At 45.8% G+C, this 22507-nt stretch overlaps 2 protein-coding genes across 4 annotated transcripts; both read right to left on the minus strand.

The window, feature by feature from the left end:
* Positions 1 to 13079: 13079 nt before the first annotated feature.
* LOC309832232 (uncharacterized protein) lies at positions 13080 to 14507 on the minus strand (the record flags this gene model as incomplete). Its single annotated transcript, XM_082669857.1, has 1 exon — positions 13080 to 14507. A coding segment is annotated over one exon (1428 nt), but the record flags the coding sequence as incomplete, so codon positions are not given.
* Positions 14374 to 20688, minus strand: LOC309832587 (zinc finger protein 394-like). Of its 3 annotated transcripts, none has more exons than XR_014297700.1 (4): positions 20092 to 20688; positions 19187 to 19313; positions 16511 to 16698; positions 14374 to 14476 (listed from the first exon to the last, which is right to left on the minus strand). XR_014297700.1 is itself a non-coding variant. In XM_082670521.1 (3 exons), exons 1-3 carry the CDS (start codon positions 20500 to 20502, stop codon positions 16658 to 16660), a joined length of 579 nt encoding a protein of 192 aa, XP_082526647.1. In that variant the 5' UTR covers positions 20503 to 20688; the 3' UTR covers positions 16341 to 16657. The 3 variants fall into 3 exon arrangements, 1 of the variants encoding a protein (XP_082526647.1); XR_014297701.1 differs by lacking the exon at positions 14374 to 14476 and adding an exon at positions 15538 to 16129; XM_082670521.1 differs by lacking the exon at positions 14374 to 14476 and having other exon boundaries at positions 16341 to 16698.
* Positions 20689 to 22507: the final 1819 nt, after the last annotated feature.

Below are 22507 nucleotides of genomic sequence, written 5' to 3' on the forward strand. Positions count from 1 at the left end.
CTTCCCCCACCCCTCTGTTCTTTAACCTGAAAGATCACGTGGGGCGGCAAGATGTACAGAGCCGGGTGCCTGCAGGCGCTCAGCACTCCTTATTGTAGTGGTTTTTGTTTTGTTTTGTGTCTGATGAGATTTCTACAATGAATATGTTACTTTAAAATTTTTTTGTTTTTTTAAAATTTTAATGGAAATACAGTTGTTTTACAATGTGTTAGTTTCAGGTGTACAGCAAAGTGATTCAGTTATATATATATATATATACACACACAAATATATAAATACATATATTGTTTTTTAGATTCTTTTCCATTATAGGTTATGACAAGATATTGAGTATAGCTTCCTGTGTTATACAGTAGGTGCTTGTTTATTTTATGTATAGTAGTGTGGATATGTTAATCTCAAACTCCTAATTTATCCCTCTCCCCTGAATATGTTATTTAAAAAAAAAAAAAAAAAAAAAAAACCTCCTAAGCGCCCTTTTGGTAAAGGGAAATAGTGTTCCTCCGCAGGTGTGACCCACGTGCAAATCCTCCCCGCGCTCCACATGCAGAAGCCCTGGGACAAGAGAACCCGGAGAGCTGATCACCTCACCCTGCCTCCCCGGTGAGCTGAGCTTCTTATTTTCCAGTCTCTTCCCAAACATCGTTCCTTTAAACCTCCATAGGGGAAGTGGGGTTCCCGAATTACCAGGGCGAGTATCCCCTGAGTCCTCAGCTTCCCACCTGCTTCATTTACATTTACGTCTCGCTTTGAATAGCCACGTTATAAAAGGGACAAAGAACTCACAGTCAATCCCAAGCCGTAGTGAGAGCAGTAAAAGAAAAAAATACTGGACGCTGCACCTGACAACCGCTGAAATTGTCCCTCTAAGGCATAAAAAATAGGGCCATTCCCAAGACCTCGTGGCGCAACGGTAGCGCGTCTGACTCCAGATCAGAAGGTTGCGTGTTCAAATCACGTCGGGGTCAAGGTTGTGTCTTTTCCTCTTGCCCCAAGGGATAGATTCAGTAGTGAACAAAAGTAAACAAGCGTCTGTCTGCGGGCTCCCAGGCATGGATTTTCTCCTTTTCTTTAGTCCAGAGAAACTTCTTGTGAACAACTCAGCAATGGACAGGCACGTAACAGAAAGATAAGGATGATCTGAAAGGGAAGAAAACCCCAGGTGAGCCGAAATGTAGGTCGTTCCATCCTTTCCCTTATCAGGACTAAGCTTCACGTAGGACATCAGACGACTTCAGATAGGACATTAAAACGGCATGAGGAGACTTTGTTAATGAATTCACTCTGATGTGGACGTAGTTTTACTGGGTCCCCAGAAGGGTATGGCACAGTCTCTCTGGGTTGATATTTGAGTCATCTAGATGAAGTCAGTCTCCCTGTCCCCCTCCCCACCTCAACTGCCACCACCAAACAGACTTCATGATTTGAGCTTCCTCTGTTAAAAGCCCCTGAGCTTTGTGGTTAAAGAAGTTGATTCTAAATTTATTATGTTGATGACCGAGTTCCTGAATTCTATGGGAGTGGAGAGCTACCCTGGCATTTACCACGTTGTCACTTAGGATTCATTTAAATGCATCTCTCCTAGAGGGATATGAAACAATCAAGTTCCACATACAAACCAGTGGTCACGACCTCAAAAAGGAAAAACCCAGGCTGGCAGAAATGGGGACGATGGCAGACTTATCAGGATTAAGCTTTCACTTAATTAATTAAGCCAGCCTCAACCCCCTTCCATTTAAAAGTCTGTCCTTTCCTAAGTTCAATAAATAAATAGATAGGTAAATAATTCTCTTTTAGGGAGTTCCCTGGAGGTCCAGTGGTGAGGATTCCGCGCTCTCACTGCAGAGGGCCTGGGTTCAATCCCTGGTCGGGGAGCTAAAATCCCACAAGAAGCGAGGCAAAAAAAAAAAAAAAAAAAAAAAAAAAAAAGCCTCCTTTTTAAAAGGTTGATGATTGGTGAAATCTCAGAATTGAGGGGTAATATCTACTTGGATACCAAAGTGATTTGAACCCTCAACCTTCTGATCTAGAGACACATGCACTACCTTTGTGCCACGAAGCCACAAATGCTGGTCCGTTTCGGATATTTATCACATGCTAACTTCCTCACTTCTCCCTTGCAGAATTCAATGTTTGCTCTCCATGCGTCCAGAGGGTTTGGGGTTCTCTCTGCACTTCTTGTCTTTACATCATGGGCGTGCAGAAAGCAAGGTGGAAAGGTGGAAAAAGTAAAGGTAGACAGGGTTAGGGGAAGGGGCTCGGAGAACACTTGCCTTCGCCTGTTTAAGCAGCTCGCGATCCCTGGCGATTTTAAGGCTCTGGCCATCCTCCAAACTGCGCTGGTGGTCCAGCCCCTTCTCCGAGACCGAGGTTCCTGCAGCCACTAAGCCAGAGGAACGTGAGGTGGGACCGCGAGAGTTCCCTTTGTCACAGGAGCTCCCTAAGGATCAGTAGGTGCCAGGGGGAAGTTCTACCTACCCAGGGAAAGCGGGAGGGCAGCGCATGGAAGGCAACGCTGAGGTCAATCGTCTTCACTTGGGGTGAGTGCGCTTTTGGGAACGTCCTGGATCCATAGCTGGAGCCGGTCCTACTGCGAGGACACAAAAGTGGCCTGGGGACCAGACCTGTGCTCTCTCCTCCTTCACATTCCTGGATGTGACCTGCAGGACTGACTCTCCCCATGTCACCTGCCTGGCGACGGTCGTGCTTGACCCTCCCTCCCTCCCTTCCGTACGTCCAAATGTCTGAAACTTACTGACCTGCAGCAATGGCCGTGCGGGTCTTCTGTAAACAGAAACAGGGGCGCTCTCGGGGAATCCGCTGTCTGTGCGGGATGCTTCTCCTCTGAAGGTTTTCTCCTCTGTAGAGTGACCCTAAGAGCGGTCATAATAATTTATTTCCCAAACATTTGCATAATCATGACAGGATAACACACACATGATGTTCTAGGATGTTTAAGCACCCTTCTAGGAGCTGGGGACGGGTCAGAGGATAAAATAGATCAGGTTCTCAGGGAGGCCCCAGTCTCATAATTTATCTGAAGAGATTCTGACACGTGACCAGCAAAACACAAAGCAGAGACTGAAGAGACGATGTGGGGACCCTCTTCCTCCAGCCCTTCACACAAGAATGTACTTGAGTCACACCTATGAGGAAGAGTGTTTTATTTTGCCCTATTTTGAAAAGAAGGCAATTACTATTTTTTTCTTTTAAACAGTAAAATATGCTCTTCAATAGAAAATTTGTCGATACAGGACATGGTGATGAGAAAATTAAAATGACCCAAATTCAAACATCTCAGAGAAAACCAAGACTCTTGCCATAATGTGTAACTTCACTGGGATTTTTCTGTCTATATGTCCTTACACATCATTCTCTTGTAAAAATCTTCATGTAAAACAATTTCCCCTGTGATACTACACTAACAGATATTACCTATAAATTTAATGTGTCTTTTAAAACATCTCTATTGAGATCTAATTCACATACAATATAATTCACCTTTTTAAAGTGTACAATTAACAGCTTTGGGTATATTCACGGACTTGTACGATCATCACCACAATCGATTTTAGAACACTTTTATAACCACCAAGAGCAACCCTTTACCCATTAGCAGTCACCACCCATTTCCTCGCACCCACTGTCCCGTCCAGCCCTATGCAATCATTCATGTATCTACTTTCTGTCTCCATAGATATGCCTATTCTGGATGTTTCTATAAATGAAGTTACACAATATGTGACCTTCTGGGTCTGGTTTCTCTTACTTAGATGTTTTCACTTAATGTTTTCAAGGTTCACCCATGTTGTACTCTGTGTCACTACTTCATTCCTTCTCATTGCTTAATAATATTCCATTGTATGGATGGACCGCATTTTATTTTTTTATTATTTATTTATTTTTTGGACTTCATTTTATATACATATATTCATCAGTTGATGGACATTTGGGTTGTTTCCAGTTTTTGGCTACTTTGAATAATGCTGCTATGGACATTCACATACTATAAGATGTTATGTGGGCATATTTTTTATTTCTCTGGGAAAAATACCTAGGAGTAGATACTGCATATTATTAATGGTTACACTGTATTTCATCCAACTGGTATAAAAATTATCTTTGCCAATTTACCATGCCATTAAAATTTACTTAAGTATTAAAGATATATATATACAACTGAATCACTTTGCTGTACACCTGAAACTAACACAACATTGTAAATTAACTATACTTCAATTTTTAAAAGATCACAATTTTAGAAAAAAAAGGAATAATGGCATTTAACAAGCAGAGCCAAGTCCCCTGAGTCTGCCCACCATCAGCATTGAGATCCAGGCCTTAACACAGAGAAGCACCGAACAACAGAACAAGAAGAGGTCCTAGAGATGATTTATTTCAGAATTTTTCATTTTACAGTTCACAAAGTCAGTAGTAAAGAACCTGGAGTATTCCATGGATTCTAAGACACTGTGGAATTATAAGATGCACCATTATTTTTTGTGCCACCAATAAAGAAAAAACACTGCCAACTAAATTATGACATAATATTTTATTATCACTCTGACCTTTTATTTCATGTTATTAATAAGTCCATTTTAGACTTACTTAGACATAGTTTTAATCAAACATTTAAAATGATATGACTCTTGTACTCACATAAAGAGGAAAATAAAATGGTTAAGGCCTTGCTAAACTCTTCACACTCTGAATCCTATTCTGAATCATTTTTCCGCTCAGTGTTGTCTGTGCCCATGTTTTTTTCACCCAGTATCACTTTCCTTGTCACCAAGAATATTGTAATAAAGCAATTCTTAAGTATGTTCCACTATTGTCTCTGGGATTTTCTTCCAAGCTGTTGACACCCATTCTGGTGTGTCTGTGTACATTAAATAATAGAAGAAAAATGTATGATTATAAATTGTGGCAATTCTGTGGAGAGAAAGAACAGAGTTCTGCAAGAGAATTAATTTGAATTAAAGGGAAGGAAGGGGAAGGGAAGGCTTCTCTGAAGAAGTGACATTTGAACTGAAATCTGAAGGGTAACTAGAGGAAGATGTTCTAAACAGAATGTGCAGACTAAGGGAGAGCAAAAGTTTGGGATGTGAGATACTAAAAAGCCCATGTGATCTGAGTATAGAGAAAGGTAGCAAGGTAGCCACAGATAATTCAGGATTGGCAGAGCCAGATTATGCAGGGTTTTGTAAACTGTGTTAAGGGGTTTACACCTTACTCCAGGGCAGAGGGAGCCACTGAAGCGTTCTAGGAAGAGTGACATAAACAGATTTAATTTTTAAATCTTCATCTAGGCTGCTTTGAATAGCACAGATTGAAGAAAAGGGAGATTAGATGTGGAGACTGTTCAGGTGACTATGGTAATTTGGACTGGAACGGCAATTGAAATACAATGGGTTTAGGCTCCCCTGGTGGCGCAGTGGTTACGAATCCGCCTGCCAATGCAGGGGACACGGGTTCCAGCCCTGGTCCGGTAAGATCCCACATGCCACAGAGCAACTAAGCCCGTGCGCCACAACTACTGAAGCCCGCGCCTAGAGCCCGTGCTCTGCAACAAGAGAAGCCACCCAACGAGAAGCCCGGGCACCGCAAGGAGTAGCTCCCGCTTGCTGCTTAGCCCGCGCGCAGCAACAAAGACCCAACGCAGCCAAAAATAAAAATAAATTTATTTTTTTAAAAAAAGAAAGAAATGAGACGGGTTTCCCTGGATTTCTGTGAAGAACTAGAAGCTAAAGCCCCGACTGTTTCTGACACTGTGGGGAGAAGTATCTTTTATCTTGGTTGATCTTTGGCTCCAGGGAGTGGCCCTCCCAGTATAGTACTAACGTTCCTAGGTCCGCACAATCCTTCACTTCAGAGCCAACCTCCCTACTTGCTTCTTTCTCACATCTAACTTTCCTTGTGAACTCATTCCTAACCATGCTTCTTCTTTTATATCTCTCCTATTAGGACAACGGCTGCTCACCCGTGACGATGCTTTCTAAATCAGCCAAAATGCTTTCAACAAAATCAGTACTAGCGCTCGGTGTCCAGATTTGAGGCTTTATTATAAGAAAGAATGAGAAATACTAGGAAAAAGACTATGTGTCACAGGTCCCCATCGCCCACTCCCAACGAATAATCAGACACTCAAATCACTCTGAGCTTTTAAACAACAGCTTCTCAGTTTATTCAGAAAAGAGACCTATCAGGTGGGGAATGATCTCCATTTCGAGGCCGACAGGAAAGGCCCGCAGTTCCCTCCCCTCGCTCTGCAGGCGCTCTCAGGACAGGCACCGGTGTCCCCGAGTCCTCTGTGAAGTGGAGTCCTTCCGCCGGGACCCCCGACCCGGCGCGGTGGCCTCCAAGTGCGCAGATGCGACTCCAGACGGAGCCTCGGGCTCGAGCCTTTTGTCTCCCCGCAGCTCCGTGGGTCCGGAAGGCGACTGTGTCCGCCCCTCCCGCCCCTCCCAGAGCGCAGCCCGGCCGGAGTCTAGCCCTGGGGCGGGAGCCGGGTCCGCAGCGCGTCCGGCGGTAAGAGAAGACCGGGTTAGAGGCGCGGACCTCCGCGACCCGCCCGTTGGGCGCGCGGCTCTAATGCCTCCCACCACAGCGCGGGCCGGGCTCTCAGGTCCAGGCCTCGGCAGGGTCAGGGCTAGTCCCTGCCCGCGTCCCCGTCCCAACCGCGGGAGCTCCGCGAACTCCTTTGGAGTATTTCCGGCTGGGTAGCTAGCCGGCTTCGGGAGCCTTGTTCTGAGCGAAGAGGAGTCCCGGAAGCGAGGTTGCCGCTAAGCGCTCTGGGAAATGGAGTCCGGTAGCCTGAAGGGGGCGTGGCACACCGAGGGATTCTGGGAAGGGGAGTGCGGAGGACCGAGGGCTCGGCTTCCGAGGTGTGGAGAGCGCGAGTGCTTCTCGTTGGTATTAGCTTTAGCTCTTGTCGCTCCACCTAGATTCTTAAGGTTCTGAACTTTGGGGACAGAAAGAAAAGAATGGGGTCCGTGTCTTACTCATTCCCCTTCTGTGCTTTGCTCTATCAGAGTTTTGGGGCCTGCCTGTATTTGGGGTTCGACTCAACGTGGAAGGGAATCCCGGCCTGTATATTTTCAGGATCTTAATGCGTAAGGAAGGGCCCCATCTATCAGTTGCCTGGTGTTTATGAATAGGAAAAGATAAGGCAACTGTGGGAGCCCTGCTTGCAGTTACTGCTACATTATTCACAGGCCAGCTAATGGCCACTTCTGTGCTTGAGGGTCTCATGAGAGTTTGTGCACCGTCTGGAACCAGGTGTGTGACTGAAGCTCACAGTTCACTGCCCCGGTGCTCTCCTGTTTTTGCTTCCGTGTGGAATCCAGTGACTGACCTTAGTACTCCAGAGGAGGGTCTTCCAGCTGTGAAGGTTGATTTAGGCTAAATTATAAGGGTTCTAAGCAAAATAATAAGCCTCCTAGGAGTAGAGGTAGAGGGAGATGCCCCAGGGAGTAGGAATCAATTCCAGAGAGGGGAAGGCCTACCCCAAAATCTCTCTCCAGAGCTTTCGGGTAGAGCTGAATGATATACAAAGAAGCAGACTATATATTGCTGGAAAGTCTATGTTTATCTCATCTAAAACAGTGAATAAGGAGGGAGTCATAGCAATAACAGGCCAACAAAGAGAAGTTGATCATGGATTATCTGACCATTGGAGTTGAAGAAAAAGTTAAGAATTACAGAAATAAACGTGGAGTTGAAGGTGGGGACAAGTGGAGGAAATACCCTTGATGAGAATGAAAAGGTTAGTTGCCTCTGCATGAAAGAAAAGGGAAGCAGACACATGTCAGGAGAAGGCCCCAAAGTAGAGAAACTCAGTAAGGTACCATGTTTGGAAATCCATAAGTAGGCTCCTTGTATAGCATCCCCCTGTCTCATCTTCCTCTTTCCACATTTCTGTTCTCATCCACATTCCCTTCCCTCTGAATCCGTGGAGGGGAGAATATTCCACAGTGCTTGCTTTTGTGACAAAGAACAGGTCATACTCTTCCACCCCCATTAGATTATTCCAAAAGGTTGAGATATTATGGGTCCATGAGTTTAACTTTTTGGTCAAAGCACTTTCATGTTATTGTCTTTATCTGAGCTTTTTGAGTTAAGTGGAGTAGGCCTTATGTATATAATTCATCTGTCTTGTGATAGCTTTTGTCCTAGTGAATTTGGAAGTGGGAAGGTATAGTTTATCTCCTTCATGGTTTTTTTGCAACTCCTTCCAGCTATGACTACTGAGGATGCTTCTCTGCCCCAAAAACAGAGCACAGAAGAAGTGGAGCCTACCGTAGAGCCCCTTCCTGTTGAGTTCCAGGCAAGTTTGAGTTTAATCTCCCTCCCGTGAAATCTCAGCTTGGTGTTCATAGTGTGTCCTCATTTCTTTCTTTCATCTTGCTTCAGAGGTTCATGGAAATCCCATCTGGAGGACTGAATGAAAGTGAATTTTCCTTGGAAACTCAAAGCTCTGGGAAGAACTCCAGTTGGAACTTTAAATTTGGGAGTAATCTGTGTGAATGGTATTTTAAACTATGAAACTGTGATCACTAAGGGAATAAGTATGGATGGAAAAGAGGTGAGATCTTATTACTGAGGCCTATAGCTTCCAACACTTCCAGGTCAGGGGAAGTGGAACCAGCAAAGGAGACTGAGATGATGTGGCCAGTGAGGCAAGGGGAAGCCAAAAGTCTGGCATCCTGGTAACCAGTTGAAGAAAGAGTTTCAAGGAGCAGGGGGTAATCAGCTGTGTTAAATGCTGCTGCTAAGTCAAGTAAGATGAAGCATTGGGCCAGGTGTGGGCAGGAGGAAAGAAAGGCCTGTCGTGAAAGGCCTGTCGTTTGTGAGACTCAGGGTCTGTCTGCAGAGGGGAGCAGCGTGAAGCATCTCGGGTGGGGCTGGTGTTCCTATTGCTGAAGCCCTTCCGCACGAACACCCCCTGAACCACGGCGAGTGTGGGGGGCAGACGCCAGGCCTCTCGGCCCCCGGGAGCTGGATACACAGTTGCAGATGGAAACTTCTGCCGTGGGCACGGTGCTCAGCGGTCTGTTTTTGGCCCGTGGAGACACTCTCCACCGTTCCCCACTTTGTCTGCGCCCTGGGAGGCTGGCCTTTATATTCTCCATCCACGGGCTCCCTTGCTCTTGCTTCGGGCTGGCTTCTGGCAGGGGGATGGGGTGGGGACCAGACGCCTGCAGGGGATCGCTGTTGGGGGTTTATCCCTCAGTCCCTCCCTGCTGGGCTGCCCCCCGCTCCGGTCTTGCTTCTCCAGCAGCTTTCTGGATCCCAGTGTCCCCTCCCGTCCTCCCCCTTCACACCTAGTGGGTAGCGGTGCCCACAACAGCCAGCCCCACGAGCTCCAGCTCGCCTGGGTGGTTCCCATTAGCCTGTCCGCCCCTGTGTCCCATTAGCCTGTCCATCCCTGTGTCCCATTAGCCTGTCTGTCCCTGTGTCCCATTAGCCTGTCCATCCCTGTGTCCCATTAGCCTGTCCATCCCTGTGTGAATGGCCCGCTCGCTGCCCCGTCCTCAGTGACCTCATGGGAATGAGCCATCTCTTTCCTGAGAGATCCGGGCAGAAGAAATACAGGATGTGTAGGGTTGTACAGAGCAGGGTCGGCAAACTCACCTGGAGCCGGGAGTAGTTCTATTGGGTCACAGCCACACCCGTTTGCTCTCCTGTTGTCTGTGCTGTGTCTGTGCTACCAGAGCAGAGCTGAGTGACTGCAGCAGAGACCAAACGGCCAGAGAATCCTCAAATATTGACCATCTGTAATAATAAAACTGTAGCTCACAAAGTTATTGTAAGAATTGCAGCTGCAGTTAGTCGCTATGTTTCCAGGGGTTGCTGTCCTTTGAGGACGTGGCTCTGTACTTCACCAGGGAAGAGTGGGACACACTGGACTGGGCTCAGAAGGACCTCTACAGAGATGTGATGCTGGACAACTACAGAAGCGTGCTCTCCTTGGGTAATGAGTTGGCTTGAAGGTGAGGGGAATGGGATTAGGGAGGGCACATGAGTGTCCCTTACAGTGGGGTCCCCAACCCCTGGGCTGAGGACCAGTACCGGAACTGGGCCACACAGCAGGAGGTGAGTGGCAGGTGAGCGAGTGAAGCTTCATATGCTGCTCCCTGTCGCGTGCCTTACTGCCTGAACCATCTCCCCACCCCACCAACCCCCATCCATGGAAAAATTGTCTTCCACGAAACTGGTCCCTGGTGCTGGAAAGGTTGGGCACCACTGCCTTACAGTATACATTGTTGTTGTTTTTTAATTTTTATTGATTTATTTATTTTATTTTTTGCGGTACGCGGGCCTCTCACCGCTGCGGCCTCTCCCACTGCGGAGCACAGGCTGCGGACGCGCAGGCTCAGCGGCCATGGCTCACGGGCCCAGCCGCTCCGCGGCACGTGGGATCCTCCCGGACCGGGGCACGAACCCGCGTCCCCTGCATCCGCAGGCGGACTCCCAACCACTGCGCCACCAGGGAAGCCCCTGTTGTTGTTTTTTAAATTAATGTATTTATATTTTATTTTTGGCTGCGTTGGGTCTTCGTTGCTGTGCGCGGGCTTTCTCGAGTTGCGGCGAGCGGGGGCTACTCTTCATTGCGCTCCGCGGGCTTCTCATTGCAGTGGCTTCTCTTGTTGTGGAGCACGGGCTCTAAGTGTGGAGGCTTCAGTAGTTGTGGCTCACGGGCTGTAGAGCGCGGGCTCAGTAGTTGTGGCTCACGGGCTGTAGAGCGCGGGCTCAGTAGTTGTGTTGCACGGGCTTAGTTGCTCTGTGGCTTCTGGGATCTTCCCGGACCAGGGCTCGAACCTGTGTCCCCTGCATTGGCAGGTGGATTCTTAACCATTGCGTCACCAGGGAAGTCCTATATTGTTTTATTTCCTTAAAAATGATATGAAGGGAATTCCCTGGTGGTCCAGTGGTTAGGACTCCACGCTTTCACTACAGGGGGCCCAGGTTTGATTTCTGGTCAGGGAACTAAGATCCCACAAGCTGTGTGGCACAGCCAAAAAAAAAAAATGATATGAAACAAATATGACATATTAAGAATTGATTAATCGGTGTGGTGCATATGTGAATGTTCTTTAAAATTGTTCTCTCTAGTCTACACTCGTGTATGTTAGCAATACTTCACAATAAACTTTTCATGTTTTTTGTGAGATATCACAGTTCAAAAGTATATGAATATATATGACAGTAAACAGTAACACCCATGCCTCCTCATCCTAGTTAAGGAATAAATCACCTTCAGAATCACAAAAGTCCCTTATATTCTCTCCAGTCTCATCTCCCTTCCTCTTCAATAAAGGTTAATCATTCTCTTGCGTTATGTAGATATACCACTTATCTCTGTCTGGACAATATATTACCTAGTTTTGCTTTTTCTGGAACTTAGTGTACATGGAATCATACTCTTGTTCTTTCACTACATGTGTGTTGAGAATCATGCATCTCTGTATAGCTGTGGTTCAGTCATATTCACTGACACTGAGTATCCCACTGCAGGAATATAGCACAATTTATGAAACTCTTTGGCTGATCAGTTTTCAGGATGTTTCCAGTTTGGGGCTTTTACAAAAAAGCATGTCAAATGCCTCTTGGTTCCCTGTGAAAAGACCTAGAAATAAGTTATATACATGTTCAACTTTAAGAAGTAGCACCAAATCGTTTTCCCTAGTAAATGTAACAACTTACACACCAATAGCTGAGGAGAGTTCCCACCACTCTATGTCTCTGTTAGTACTTGGTACTGACAGATTTTGAAAGGTTAGATCATCTGTAAGGTGTGAAATAGTATCTAATTGTGGCTTAATTTGCATTTTTCTTATTACTAATGTAATTGAGTATGTTTTCATCTTCATGGGCTGTAATTCCTATTTTGTCTTTTCCTAATATAGTGTAGTTAAATTTGCCAATCTTTTATAGATAGTGCTTTTTGAGTCTCGCTGAAGATTGCTACCAGTTTATCAACATGTTTTTTTCTTCCTGGGCACACTCATAATAGAATGTAACTTGGCACTTGCTTTGGGGGAAAGGTGTATTGAAAGCCATAAAATAACTAAAACACTGATCAAGGAATTCTACTTCTCTGAACATAGCGTTAGATTCTAAAGAACAATCCAAATCCTAAAATTACACTGACATTCACTACAGCATTTTTTGCAACAATGAAAAATGAGACAGACCTGAAACTTCCAACAAAAGGAATTGTTACATCCACTTGATGGAAAATGACCAGCTATTAAGCATAACGTTTAGGAAAACCATGTAAAATCCTTAGGACATAATACTAAAGAAGATATAAAATATAAACACTGTGATTTCTGTTATATAGAAAAATGTGCACAGAAAAAGAATCAGAAGGAAATACACCAAAATACCGGTATCAAATGGATTGTGGTGTTGGGATTTTGGGTAATTTTTCCCCTATTGTTTTCCCAGATATCCAATAATGTACTTGTATTCCCTTAATTAAAAAAAAAGTTCCAAAAATATGGATGCAATGCATATTATCAGTGGGTAGCACTAGAAAGATAATCAGATAGATTTAGGCTCTAATCCAAGTTCTTAGCTGTGTTTAATGCAACAAGGAAAGAATGGGAAAGAAAGAGGGACTCTGCAAAATTAATTTTTAAAAAAGTCAAATATATAGAGTGCTTCTTGTAGGCACTGAACTGTACAAGGTGTTCTGGAGTATAAAATATCTACCATCTAAGTAGAAAGACAATTCTAAGTGACTGCAATACATTCTCAGGGAAGCAACACGGGGGGACAAGATTTGGCCCAAAAGCAGAGGTTCCAGAAGAGTGACAAGGACAGAACTCTCATGGTTCCGCCCTCGCTCTGCTGGAAAGTATGTTCCGGTGGGGCTCCTGACTCACGCAGTCCTGCTTCAAGGCAATACGCTACCAAAGGGCGTCCCTAGACTCTAGCTGGACTCAATCTTTCTTGGGTGTAATGCCCAGGGCAGTATGACCCATGATTACTGAAATACTCCAAAAGCCAAAGAATGTAGTTTCTGGAAAGAAAGAGAGAGAGAGAAACAAAACAGCTCATGCAGAAGCATGTCAAAATGATGGGGCTTTATTTCTATGGATTCTTTGGTGTCGGATGAGGTGTGAACTCTGTCTAAAGCTGTCCCCACATTCAAGACATCTGTAAGGCTTCTCTCCAGTGTGAGTTCTCTGGTGTTTAACGAGGGTTGCGCTCTGACTGAAGCTTTTCCCACATTCTTGGCATTCGTAGGGTTTCTCCCCGGTGTGGATTCTCTGGTGTTTGGAGAGGTCGGAACACCGTTTAAAGCTCTTCGCACACTCTTCACACGTGTAGGGTCTCTCTCCCTGGTGTGTCCTCTGATGTCTAAAATGGTTGGAGAGACGGCAGATTTCCCCGCACTCGTGACACGTGTAGTGCTTCTGCCCCATGTGGACTCTCTGATGCCGGTTGAGGTGTGAGCTCTGTCTGAAGCTGTCCCCACATTTGGGGCACGTGTATGGCTTCTCACCTGTGTGTGTCCTCTGGTGTTTAACAAGGGTTGCGCTCTGACTGAAGCTTTTTCCACATTCTTGGCATTCGTAGGGCTTCTCCCCAGTGTGGATTCTCTGGTGTTTGGAGAGGTCGGAACACCGTTTAAAGCTCTTCGCACACTCTTCACACGTGTAGGGTCTCTCTCCCTGGTGTGTCCTCTGATGTCTAAAATGGTTGGAGAGACGGCAGATTTCCCCGCACTCGTGACACATGTAGTGCTTCTCCCCCATGTGGACTCTCTGATGCCGACTGAGATTTGAGCTCTGTCTGAAGCTGTCCCCACACTTGGGGCAGGTGTAAGGCTTCTCTCCAGTGTGAGTCCTCTGGTGTTTAACGAGGGTAGCGCTCTGACTGAAGCTTTTCCCACAGACAGAACACCCGTAGGGCTTCTCCCCGGTGTGGGTTCTCTGGTGTTTAAAGAGGTCGGAACGCTGTTTGAAACTCTTCTCACAGGTGTCACACGTATAAGGTCTTTCTTCATGGAACCGCCTCTGCGCCTCAAGTAGGCTTGAATGACGGTAGTTTTCCCCACTGTCAGGAGATTCATGAGATTTCACGGTATCTAACCTGTGTTTGCAATAGTTCCCACGTTCATCACCGGTAATGGGTCTCTCTGCTGTCTGGATGTGCTGAGCAGGAACGAAGTTTGAACTTCTGGCACTAGTCCCCAATTCATTCTTTTTGGAGTCTCCCTCTTCTCTGGGAGCACTCTTGAGATCTGAGATGCTGGTGGCTCCCTGATCTTCAGGAGGCTTTTCAAGTTTCAGCAGTGAGGGGTCGCCTGATGGCTTTTCTATCCTGTCCTCATGGGCAACCCCACACTTGGAAGACAGGGGCCCCTTCTCCTGGGACTCTTGTAGCTGCCCTTGTGGCTCCACTTCTTCTAGAATTTCTTGCTTTAGAATCAACTCTTTGTTCTCAGTTCTGGTTTCCAAACCTGAAACATTAAGATACAGATTGCTGACATTTCATCCTTGCACAAGAGTGAAAAAGAAAGTGCTAGCAGAAAAACAACGCCCCCCCCCCCGCCCCGGCCAAAGCCCTTTTAATGTCCTCCATGAAACCACTCCTGAAGTTAAATTATTTTAACTAACCTGTCAGATGTGCTCACATTTACCTGTACAAACCCCGTTTCGTTCCTTTTATACTTGTGCCTCCGCCGGCCAACCCGTCTCTCCTGCCCCAGCCCCACTGCACTGTCGTGTGAATCACTGTATTACACGAGGCACTACTGGAGAAGGTGTTGACACAGACGGTACAACCTTTATCCCATGCACGCAGGATGCTTTACTAAGAGAGATGAGCTACAGTAACAGACACACCAGCTGCCTCCAGTCTGAAGGCAGGCTCTGGGTAGGCAGTAAATCTAGGACTGATGGAAAGTCTGTGAAGGATTCCATCCCCCAGTCCAGAATTCTTGCAGTTTACTCTCCAGGAAGGCTGAACCAGATAAATTCAGGACTGGGGACATGAGGCACAGCTGAGAACAGGGGACAGGTACCACCTTCCCATGAGGAGAGTCAAGTGAAAATGGACACACTGACTGGTGGAACCTCCATGCACTGTCCTCTGTTCAGGCTCAAACTGTCAGCCCCGAGCCTGACATCCTCCTGGCAGAAAGGGCAGGGATTTCATAGGCTTTAGTCCCTACTGGATTCCCACCTAGAACTGCACCTGGCTTATCTGCACGCAATGAAATATCTGTTGACTGAATCACTCTATGGGAAAACTTAGCAGCCTGGGCCAAAGACCCAGAGACACTGACATGTGGGAATTTCCAGGTAAAACAGCGCCTGATGCCTGACCCTGTCCTGAAGATCACAGTTCACAAGTCCTTCCCAATAGTTTCCAGTCAGAATGCTTGGGTTTAACTGCTAAACACAAACAGAAAGTGAAAGGTTACCAGAATTTCAGGAAAACCTCTGACAGAAATGCCAATGAAACATGCAATCCATGAAATGAGAGAAAACTGAATAACCTATAATTAATATTCGCAGATAAATAAGAGACAGTACTGCACCCAGGAAACAAGGAAGCTATAAGAAAAGGAATATGGCTTCCCTGGTGGTGCAGTGCTTAAGAATCCGCCTGCCAATGCAGGGAACACGGGTTCGAGCCCTGGTCCGGGAAGATCCCACCCGCCGCAGAGCAACTAAGCCCATGTGCCACAACTACTAAGCCTGCGCTCTAGAGCCTCCAAGCCACAACTACTGAGCCTCAGTGCCACAACTACTGAAGCCCGCATGCCTGGAGCCCGCGCTCTGCAACGAGAAGCCAGAGCACTGCAATGAAGAGTAGCCCCCGCTCACCGCAACTATAGGAAGCCCGCGCCCAGCAACGAAGACCCAATGCAGCCAAAAATAAATAAATAAATCTATTTAAAAAAATAAGAAAAGGGATATTTCGGGACTTCCCTGGTGGTCCAGTGGTTGGGACTTTGCCTTCCAATGCGGAGGGTGCAGGTTCGATCCCTGGTCAGGGAGCTGGGATCCCGCATGCCTCGCAGCCAAAGAGCCAAGACATAGAACAGGGGCGGTCTTGTGGCCATTTCAGTAAAGACTTTAAAAAAAGGGGTCCACATCAAAAAAATCTTAAAAAAAAAAGAAAAGAAAAGGGATGTTTAAAGAAAAAGCTCTTCAAAATATTAATGAGAGCAGAAATATTTCAACCTAAGAGTTGGAAAATAAAGCTAAGGAGATTTCCCAGAAAGGGAAAGAAAAGATAAGGAAATGGGAAGGAGGTAGGGAACCCTACAGGATCAGCCCATGAGTTCCAACATCCAACTGGAAGAAATCCCAGAAAGAAAACAGGAAAAAATGAGATAAAAATAAATAGATAAACTAATAGTACAAAAAATTTCTCACAACTCAAAGACGCAAGCGTCTATATCGTCAGGGCCCACCAACTACTCAGAACAGTGAATGAAAAAAGAAACCTCACACCCAGCCACACCCATTGTGAAATTTCATACCAGCAGGAATAAAGAAAAGCTCCTAAAGGCTTCTGCACAGGACAGATGACACACCAAGGATAAAATATCACTGTGGCGTCAGATTTCTCAATTGCAACATGGCAAGCTAGTTACAAAATCCACCGTCTTCAAAATTCAAGGGTAGAGTCATTTCTGAAGTAGAATGCTGCATCCAGCCACACCAGGATCTGGATGTGAGAGAGGAATAAAGGCGTTTAGACATGCATTGAGTTCCCAAGTATATGTTCTCTGTAATATACCGGAGGTCGTTCTATATCAAATGGACGGGGTAAACCAAGGAAGAAAATCGTATGGGATCCGGGAAAGAGGAAAAGGTGAGAGTGAAGGAACGTTCTAGGACAACAGCTGTGTAACTGACCTGGAGAAGCCCATCCAGCCTGGAGCAGAGGAAGCTTGAGGAGGAACTCTCCAAGGGGAGAATGAAACTGATGGCCCATCTGATGAATCTGAACTTACTGAGAGGGGTTTACATTTCTAACAGAGAGTTTGTGGGTGAACTGGTGCTCAGGAGTTAGAAAAGGAGGCACGTGCAGAATGAGGCATTATTAATTCTGGGAAAAACTAAAAGCTGTAAAGGAAAAGACTTACAGTCATACATATTAGGTGGGTGAATACAGATAATATTTATATAGGCATAATACTGAAACACTCCCTTAACAAAAACAGACTGATTTAACTATGCTGAGAGAATTACGGACTGTAAATGTGAGCATGCTGGGGAGACAGGACCCTGTCGTCCTTAGCAGGCAGTCAAGAGATAATAACTGAAACTGAGAAACAAAAACCCAGCAGAATAAGCATCTTATTTAGAAATATGAAAATAAATACCACTGGAAGGCGTGAAAAGATTTTAAAGTTATTGTCTCTGCAAAGTTGGAATCAGGATTGAGAAGGGCCTATTTTCCTAAGAAGATTCGAAAAACACAAACCATAAAGTAAAAGATTGAAAAATTTGACTATATTAAAATTTCAAAATTTTATATAACAAAAACGCCATGGTTAGAAAGACAAGCCACCTCTATAACCAATAAAATAACAAAGGATTAGTATCAAAAACATAAAGAACAGCCACAAAACAATTTAAAAGATAGTGGAGGAAAGGAGAGGAGATAAGGATACACCATTCATTAATCCTAACAGTATTACTTACTGAGCACCTACTCTGTGCCAGGCACTATTCTTGGCACTTGGGATATAAATGAACAAAACAGACAAAAATCCTTCCCCCTGTGGAGCTGACATTCCAGAAGGGGTGGTCAGACAACAGATGAACATAAAGTCAAATATATAGGATGTCAGAGGGTAATAAATGCTATGGACCACGTCAGGCAAGGCGAGGGATCTGTGAGGTGGCTGATGGCAGGAATCATGTATTAACATGACGGTCAGGTCAGGCCTCACCGAAAAGTGAGATGTGAGCACAGGCTTGAAACAAGCCAGGGAGTCTGTTTGGTGGAGATCCGGAGGAATGATATTTCAGGCAGAGGGAGCAATCAGAGCAAAGACCGTGAGGCAGGATGCCCACCACGCTCAAGGAGCAGCAAGGTCAGTGAGGCTGGGGGCGTAAGTGAGGGGAGAGCAGAAGGGAACAGGGCCACGTCCTATCAGGCACCACAGGCTTTTACTCTGCGTGAAATGAGGAGTATTCAGGTTATGAGCAGAGGTGTGATGCAAACCAACATTCTAAAAGGAACACTTGGGCTACTGGGTTAAGACATCGTGCTGTCAGCTGAACACCAAATGTTGCCAAGGGTGTGGAGAAAGAAGAATTCTCATATACGGCTGGTAGGAGTACAGATTGGCTCCCATCATTTTGGACAGCAAGATGGGCAAACATCCCTAAGTATATTCTCTTCAGAGACTCCTACATATGAACACAGGGAGAAAGAGACAGGAACGTTTGGTATAATACTGTGTGTAATGGTGAAAAACTAGAAGCCTTAACGTCCGTTGACAGGAGAATGGATAAGTAAATATTGGAATAGTCATACAATGAAATATATAGATGTTAAAATGAATAAACTAGAGCTACACGTATCAACATGGATAAATCCCAAAAATGCAATGTTGAGAAAAAAGCCAAGGTGCAAAAGAACCATACAGTAATATAATTTATATACTATAAAAACATGTAAAAATACTATATACGTTTACATGTTTACATATTTACGTGTTTACATACGTTTATATAGAGAGAGTGTGTATATGTGGCTACATGTATAAGTAGAAAGAATATAAAACAAACATGGAAATGGTAAGTCAGGATATTGGTTACCGCTGGAGAAGGATCAAGGGTAGAGCTTTCAGGGAGGGTACATAGAGCTTCACCTATAGCTATGGCTGTAATATATTATCTCTTCAGAAAAAAAAAATGAAGCCATGGCCAATATTAAAATTCGATAAACCTGGGTGGTTAATCCTCAGGTGCTCATTCTATGTTTTTATACTTTCTTATGTATTTTTATTAAAAAATGAACGAAAATAAAAAGCTGACTCTATCACCTAACAATACAGAACAGAGACGTCTTGCTTGGGTCACAAAAGGGACTCGAAGGCTCTCAACCTGTATCTGAATGGCAGGCTGGCTGGGGGATTTACTGAAGCAAGCCCTCCAGGAATCACACAGCTGGAAACAAGCAAAGGCAGGGCACTTACTTGGCGAGACTGCATTCCCATAATCCTTCGGCGCACTCTCCCTGTAGAGGTCCTTCTGTGCTGGGCCCAGACGCTCCCACTCCTCCCAGGTTAGAGACACAGCCACATCCTGGACTGTCACCAACCCCTGAAACAACACAAGACCTCCCTCAGCACCTGCCATCCCAGGATGGCGTCACCAACAGTGCCAGGATGAAGCCGGACTCCAGAGAGGAGTCTGCGAGCGCTGAGAAACCGAGTCACGACCAACGGAGTCTTTATCAGTGAGCCTTGTACTGATGCGGGAGTTGCAAAGTGACTAAAAACAGAAGCTGGCATTCTCCTGCAATCCTGAAAAGCCTTTCTATGAACTGTCTACACTACCTTGGGGGGAGAGCAAAATATTCATTTGGGTTATACTGCTGTGATTTATCAAAGCAGACACCTGATATGGATTGAACATATACAGGTTAACCAGAGTCCCGAGTTGCAGTGCTGGCTTTCAGATGCTGTTTCCTCACCTGTGAAATGGATACAAAGATCTATCTTCAGAGGAAGGTACCTCACCAACAGCAGTAATGTGTTTTCCCCTGAGCCTCTCCTTTCCTTGTAAAGGAAAACCACACTCCTGTGTGTCTCCTCTGCTCTCAGTACTCTGAATATTCACTACAACACTCCTTCACTTCTGACACCAGGTGTGTGCATTTCCACAGGTCAGGCAATTCTGTGGCACCAGCTGGGTGTCCTATGGTTTAATAACTCTGACCCTACCTACCTGGAGATGGTGTGACGTCCCATTAGGTTAAAGGGCTCATGTTTCATACACATCCTAAAGTTCACGCAAAATGTAATAAGGAAAGAACTTATGAAGACCACAGCATCCCTCACACCTCCATTCCCACCACCAGAACACGTTCACTCCTCACCTGGCGTGAGGTCTCATCAAGCTCTCTCTGTAGAGCCCAAACCAAGGCGGCAGCCTCCTCCCCGCTCTCCGGGCAGTGCTTGCGCACCCAGGCCTGGAGCTCCTGGGGCAGGATGGTCAGGAACTGCTCCAGCACCAGCAGCTCCAGGATCTGCTCTTTCGAGTGCACCTCGGGCCTCAGCCACAGACGACAAAGTTCCCTGAGTCGGCTCAGCGCCTCTTCGGGTCCGGCCACCTCTTGATAACGGAACCGCCTAAAATGCCGTCGGGAAGTTTCGGGATCCGGACAGTCCCCTGGTGGGTCGGACTCCCCACCTCCGGGTGAATCTTCCTCCACTTTCACTATCCAAGGTCCATCACTCAGGGGCAGAGCAGCGACCCTGCCTTGACTTGCGGTCCAGATCCAACTCATCCTTCTCCTGCAAGTGCGCACTTTCCCGGAGTTCTGCCTTCAGGTGAAATGACAGCAAACCCAGCAAAAAGCCACGGAGCTCATCGGATCTCCCCGAAGCAGCGGCTGCCCACCGTCCCCTCCCTAACAAGCCCCCACCTTGCCCAGCCCCCTCCTACCCGCAGCTACTCCTCCCAGAAGCTGACAAGTCCCGTGACAAAAACCAGCAGGAATAGCCCCAGCAGGAAGTGCGTCCCGACTCCCTGCTGTGTCCACCCCTCCCGGGCATTTCCGGGGCCTCTCTAGGCTCCCCGGAGGAGTGAGGTGCATCTCGGTGGTTCGCTGTCTTCATCCCTCAGAGATACTCTGCACGAGTACATTTTAATGTGGCGTTTATAGTCCTTAAGGTTACCGAACTAAAGGATATTCTCCCTTTAAAAACGAAGGGGCCTCCCGGGCTTCCCTGGTGGCGCAGTGGTTGGGAATCTGCTTGCTAACGCAGGGGACAGGAGTTCGAGGCTTGGGCTCGGGAGAATGCAGAGCAGCGAGAGGCCATCGCAATGAGAGGCTCGTGCACGGCAGTGAAGACGTAGCCCTCACTTACCGCCACTAAAAAGAAAGCCCACGCGCAGCAACGAGGACCCAACGCAGCCAAAAATTAAAAATGAATGTCATTCTTTAAACACACTATCTGTGAATAAAGTTTTGTAAATTTTGTTTTAGGGAAAGTTAAAGTTCCAACTGTACAATAAGTGGTCATTCATCCACTGGGTATTCATTTAATGCAAGAAAGGTTTGTTGAGTATCTTCTACATGCCAGGCATCGTGCTTGACACTACAGACACAAAACTGGGAAGACATAGTCCCCGTCCTCCGTTGTTCAGTCTCCTAAGGGAGACAGACACTTAAACAAATCCTTGCAGGACAGTGTGGTAAATGCAGTACTTTGAGGTGTATGCAGTGTCTATTTGTATAACCAGAGGTGGAAATAATCAACCATGCCTAATGGAGAGGGTACAGTGAAAGACTTCACAGAAGAGATTAAGCTTCACAGAAGAGATAATGCTTAAAGAGTCCATGTAGACTGAGGACATATTTTAATTTAATTTAATTTTAAAAATTATTATTTTAAAATAAATTTATTTATTTTTGGCTGCGTTGGGTCTTCGTTGCTGCATGGGGGCTGCTGTTTGTTGTGCGTGGGATTCTCGTTGCAGCGGCTTCTCTTGTTGCGGAACACGGGCTCTAGGTGCACGGGGTAGTTGCAGCGCACGGGCTCAGGAGTTGTGGCTTGCAGGCTATAGAGCACAGGCTCAGTAGTTGTGGCACATGGGCTTAGCTGCTCCGCGGCATGTGGGATCTTTCTGGGCCTGGGCTCGAACCCGTGTCCCCTGTATTGGCAGGCAGATTCTTAACCACTGTGCCACCAGGCAAGTCCCTTTAATTTTAAAATGGGTTAAATTTATAGGCAATAAATCAATAGTAGATTGTATCATCCCCTCCAACTTTAGATTTCCTATGCCCAGCTTCCTTGCAATGCTTCACAGTATCCAGGTTGCCAAGGATTTTGTCCTATTCTAAGCCCTACTCCCCTGCTCTATCATTTACTCCCTCTTCCTCACTTCATTTTAAGTATCTACATGGACACTGCCACCCCACCTCTTCTTTTCTGTGCCAGTGTTCAGAAAAATAAACCATGCAACTGAAATGAAGGATACTATACATTAGTTTAATATTTACATTAAATCATCTGCATTATTTAACAAATGAAGAATTATCTAAGTTATGTTATGGGTAAATGCATTTAAAATATCATTTATTTCAATAAGTATTGTACAATTAATGTCCTGATTTATGAATGCAAAGTCCCAGGCAGGGTCAGGATTCCATAAGACATATCTGTGGACTAAAGTTTAAATTATAAACTAATGATTTAACCATAGTTTGTGCAAAAGCACAGGCAGTCAACCCCTACTTTAGGCTCTAGCAGGTAAGTGGCTGTATTAGTCTGTTGTGATCTGTTTTG

The sequence above is a fragment of the Grampus griseus genome (assembly GCF_964374135.1).
Source record: "Grampus griseus genome assembly, chromosome: 14".
Classification (NCBI taxonomy): Eukaryota; Metazoa; Chordata; class Mammalia; order Artiodactyla; family Delphinidae; genus Grampus; species Grampus griseus.